The sequence below is a fragment of the Coffea arabica genome, chromosome 11e (assembly GCF_036785885.1).
Source record: "Coffea arabica cultivar ET-39 chromosome 11e, Coffea Arabica ET-39 HiFi, whole genome shotgun sequence".
Taxonomy (NCBI): domain Eukaryota; kingdom Viridiplantae; phylum Streptophyta; class Magnoliopsida; order Gentianales; family Rubiaceae; genus Coffea; species Coffea arabica.
In genome coordinates, this window is record NC_092331.1 from 47,879,231 (window position 1) to 47,883,658 (window position 4,428).

The 4,428-nt window shown below is 33.2% G+C and overlaps 1 protein-coding gene across 1 annotated transcript; it reads right to left on the reverse strand.

Moving 5' to 3' along the window:
- Positions 1–2,048: 2,048 nt before the first annotated feature.
- LOC113691740 (phenylcoumaran benzylic ether reductase Pyrc5-like) lies at positions 2,049–3,815 on the reverse strand. Its single transcript, XM_027210031.2, has 5 exons — positions 3,528–3,815; positions 3,306–3,440; positions 2,924–3,173; positions 2,615–2,818; positions 2,049–2,452 (listed from the first exon to the last, which is right to left on the reverse strand). Exons 1-5 carry the CDS (start codon positions 3,708–3,710, stop codon positions 2,280–2,282), a joined length of 945 nt encoding a protein of 314 aa, XP_027065832.1. The 5' UTR covers positions 3,711–3,815; the 3' UTR covers positions 2,049–2,279.
- Positions 3,816–4,428: the final 613 nt, after the last annotated feature.

Sequence of the window (4,428 nt, forward strand, 5' to 3'; positions counted from 1 at the left end):
TGAACTTTACCTTCAGTTGCACTTTAGTCACTTCCACTCAAGAGATAGGCACTTTACCCCTTGTTTTTGTTTTAGGACAAAAATACCCCTTCTATATTATTTATTATTTTGTTTATTTTTTCTCCTTTTTGGCCCTTTTCTTTATATTTTTTAAATTTTCGCCCTTCTCTCATGTAAATAACTATTATCTTCTCGTTGTTATTAATATCTATATATTAATTAATGTTCTTAAACTTATTCTTTATTTATTCAACCTTTTTTTTTTGTTTTGGAAGTAATAATGATCATAAAGTTTCTGCTATAACAAAGTATATGTTATCTACGTGAATAGACTATTTCATATATTACTTAAATCATTATGTCTCGAGCATAAAATAAAATAAATTTTAATAACAATAGTATAATATTCAAATCGTAATGACATAGTGATTAATCAACTATACATAAAAATAAAAATAATATTTTCTTTATTTTTTGGGGCAAATTTTAAATGTTAAGTAATTTAATATTCTAGTTCACTAATATCTTTTTAAATAGTGAAATTGCTAGTAATATACACTTTGATTGTGACATGCATATATCAATTTTTTACACTATACAATTTTTTTTAAATTTTTTAATAGTATAAATAAATAAAAGATAATTACGATATTATATTAAGCATACAAATTAGTGATACTAATAGAAAGTTAAACCAAAAAGTGACATGAGAGAAGTGAAAAAATAATAACAATAAAATAAAAAAAAGAAAGTAGTGGAAAAGAAAAAAAAAAAGAGAATGAAAAAACAAAAAAAATAAAACAAATAGTAAGGGCATCTTTATCTTAAAATGTCAAAGCACAACTAAATGTAAAATTTAGGGGGTTTTAGTGCATTTTATTTGTGAAGCCATTCGATTGTCTATATATTTCTGTAAAATTTATTTTTGCTTATATTGCAAGTTCTTTGTGAGTGTAGAATAGTCGCCATGTGGCTTAAACTTTGTGCTGATTAGCTAAGTGCGCTGAATACTGTATACTCTGAGTTGTGCAATTCAGCCTTGTGTCAATTGCTATTCAAATTTTTATCACAGATTTCATTGTTTGAAAATAAATTTCCCATATATGTTTGGTTACTAAGAAAAATATTGAGAGAATATAGAAAGTTAATGACAGTTATTAGCAATTATTAAAACTTCTGTGAGTAACCAACCGTTTTTCTTCAAAATCCTACAAATTTTGCAAGACACAAAATGCATGAAAATGCGAGAAAAATTTTCAAAATTTTGCAAGACACAAAATGCATGAAAATACTGTATACTCTGACTTGTGCTATTCAGCCTTTTGTCAATTGGTATTCAAATTTTGATAACAGATTTCACAGTTTGAAATTCGTGTCCAATGACAAGTTTTGTTGATACAACAAAGGATATAACAAATTTGATACAATAGAAGTTACAACAGCTTTACCATGCAGGCACATGATACATCTAGACTGCCTGCCTAAAAGGGATAAAGCATCACAACAGGTAAGAAATTTGGGATGACAGCATGTAAGATATTCCGAGTGTCATGTGAGTTCAAAATATTTGTTAATGCAACAAGAAATAAAAATAAACAAAAAGCCTGTCTGCTCTATGGAATTGATATACATTTTAGTAAGTAACAAATTCTTGGCTCAACCCAAAAAAAAAGGTGTCATGAACAAGGTTCTTTAGTTGTAGTAATATTTTTTTCCCCTCTGATTTTGACAATCAAAGTAAGCTGCTTTCATTTGTCATATCCTTTAATGCAAATTCCCTTGCTAGTCAAGTCGTTCATTGTCCACTAAACAAAAATATTCTTTTCCTTAAAACAAACCGGCTTCAATTTGTTTTGGTGTCAGTCAAAATTTTATTTCTAACGAACCGGCTACAATTTGTTAAGATACTCCCAATCACCTTTTTATCTTACATAGTCCTGCTCTAAAAGAATGTTACAGTAATTTTTTTTAACAAAACTCGGGAAGAAAAAACAAATTTAAATTAAGCCACGGGGGACACCAATTATCGTAAATTGGACAAATTCAGGTTGCAAAACAAGTATAGGGTAGATTTTATTTCAGACACATTTATGACATTTTCCGGAAGGGAGATGAACAATCAAAGTACATTTCTAATAGTACATAAGAAATGTTGCAAAAAAGCTGGTAGACAAATATTGGTTAATATACTTCCTCCGTCCCATATTTCTCATCTATGATGACAAATATTTTGAAACATTCCGAAATGGAAAGCTGCGGAGGGAATAACAGTTTTGTTGCTACTCTGATACAAACTGATCGAGATACTCATCGATTGCGGTGCATTTCACATCGGGATAGAGCTCCGTTGCCTCCACGCCAAAAGAAGCGTCGATCTCAAAGTTGGCCATTTGTCCCTTCACAGAAAGAGCGTGTAACAGAGACAGGATGGATTTTGATGACATTGAAGCCTCTGCATGAGATACAAGAAAAGAAACCACTTTAATTAAAACTGTAGAATAGGTGAAATTAGTACTAGACGACTATTGTATGAAAAAAAATTTTCTGAATTGCACGGGATTTTTTTAGGAATAAGCAGCTCGTGCACTTTGTTTCTCTTTGTTAAGTAGCAGACCTCGGATTTTCTCAAGGACTTCCTTCTCTGGAAGGTAAATCTTTTCGAGGGTCTGGCCAATTTTCCTTTCCCACAATGATACTATTTCGTTGCAGGACAGACTGTTGGCAGGTGATCTAAGGTACACAATCTTGTTCAGGGTCCTTGGATCATCTGCTGCTTTAATGGTGTATGCAGCTACATTTTCTTCCTCCGAGAAAAAAACTGCAACGAAACAAAAAATGGAAGAAAAATTAAGAACGGTGATCTCTAAAACATGACACTAAACCAATCAAAAAAATGGAAGCGGGCAAAGCTTCTTTTGGATACCTTTTGGATTTCCATCACCAAGAATGACAATTTTGTCTCTGGGAGGACTTGCAGAGACAGAGCCTCCAAAGGGGTTAAGGAAATAATTCAAATAACCAGCATAAACATTACATACTAAATAAGTGTAAGGTATCCCTTCAGCTTCAACAGCTCTGCGGATCTCAGCTTTGGAGCTGTAAAAGCTTGCGGCAGGCTCAACAACGCCATGCAAACGATCCACATCACTTCCAAACTCAGAAGGTAGAAATCTCTGAAACCGAATACAGCTCTTTGTTTAGGAACTTGTGGGTTGACAGGGATAACGAAAAGAATTTGTTCAACAGCCAGCAGAGATTGGATCAAGGAAAAGAAAAAGGAATGTATAAAACTGCATTGTGCTTACTTTGATGTTACCAGCTTCTTTAATTGCTGCAATTATCTTAACTTGATGAGCCACGAAATCTCCCCCGACTGTCGAGATCACTATATCAACTTGTTTGATTGCATCTACCAACCGCTGATGATCGTGTAGATCTGCCTGTTCAGTTCATACGTCAGTGTCTATAATTTCTTGAGAAGAATTGAAATAGTGCTTTGACAATGGAAAAAAGATACAACAACGCACATAAAGAAATCCGACTCCCAAACTCTTGAAGCTCTCTAGGATGGCTGCCCTTTTAGGATCTGAAATTGTGTTTTCTCGGACCAATGCAAAAGTTGGGTGCCCTGCTTTTGCACTTGCCTCCACTACGTATTTGCCAATGTATCCGGTGCCGCCAATGATCAAAATCTTGCTTTTCACAGCCATTTCCAACTCTAGGATGGTAAACTACTGTTGCAAATTGGATACAATCTGTAATTTGATGAGTTGAAGAGATGCAGAATGTGCTTAGTGACCATAGGCTGCAGCTCCGTGCAAGATTAATTTATAGAGGAAAAAATATTGAAAATGATAGCCCTGTCGCTGCCGTTTCCTTTTGATGCTCTATTGGCCTCTAAAATTTCTAAAATGCTCCAAGGATTAATCTTCGTACTCTATGGATTCTTATCGGCAAATGTCAACATAAGTTGGTTCAGTTGATAAAGACGATCACTTCCTTACGAAGAGTTACATGTTCAAATTTTGCTATCAATATAATAACTGTATTGGTAGGTGATCTATAGAAACCTTGTAAGCAACGTATGGTCAATCCTAGGATATGTATGGTCGAGATCAAACTGAGCGCCCAAACTTTTTTCTTAAAAAAAATAATGGCAAGCATGCGCAATTGCACATGTCATCAAATATTTGAAAGGAAAAAACAAAAAAGTCACATTCAACTTTCGATTCTTGGTTCTACAATATCTTGTAAGGTCATGTAAGGTCAGAAATTATCTTGTAAGATAATATCTTGTAAGGTTAGAAATTAGAATTAAGGTCAGAAATTATCTTGTAAGATAATATCTTCTAAGGTAAGGTCAGAAATTATCTAGTAAGATAATATATTGTAAGGTCAGAAATTAGTATTATCTTGTAAGGTCAGAAA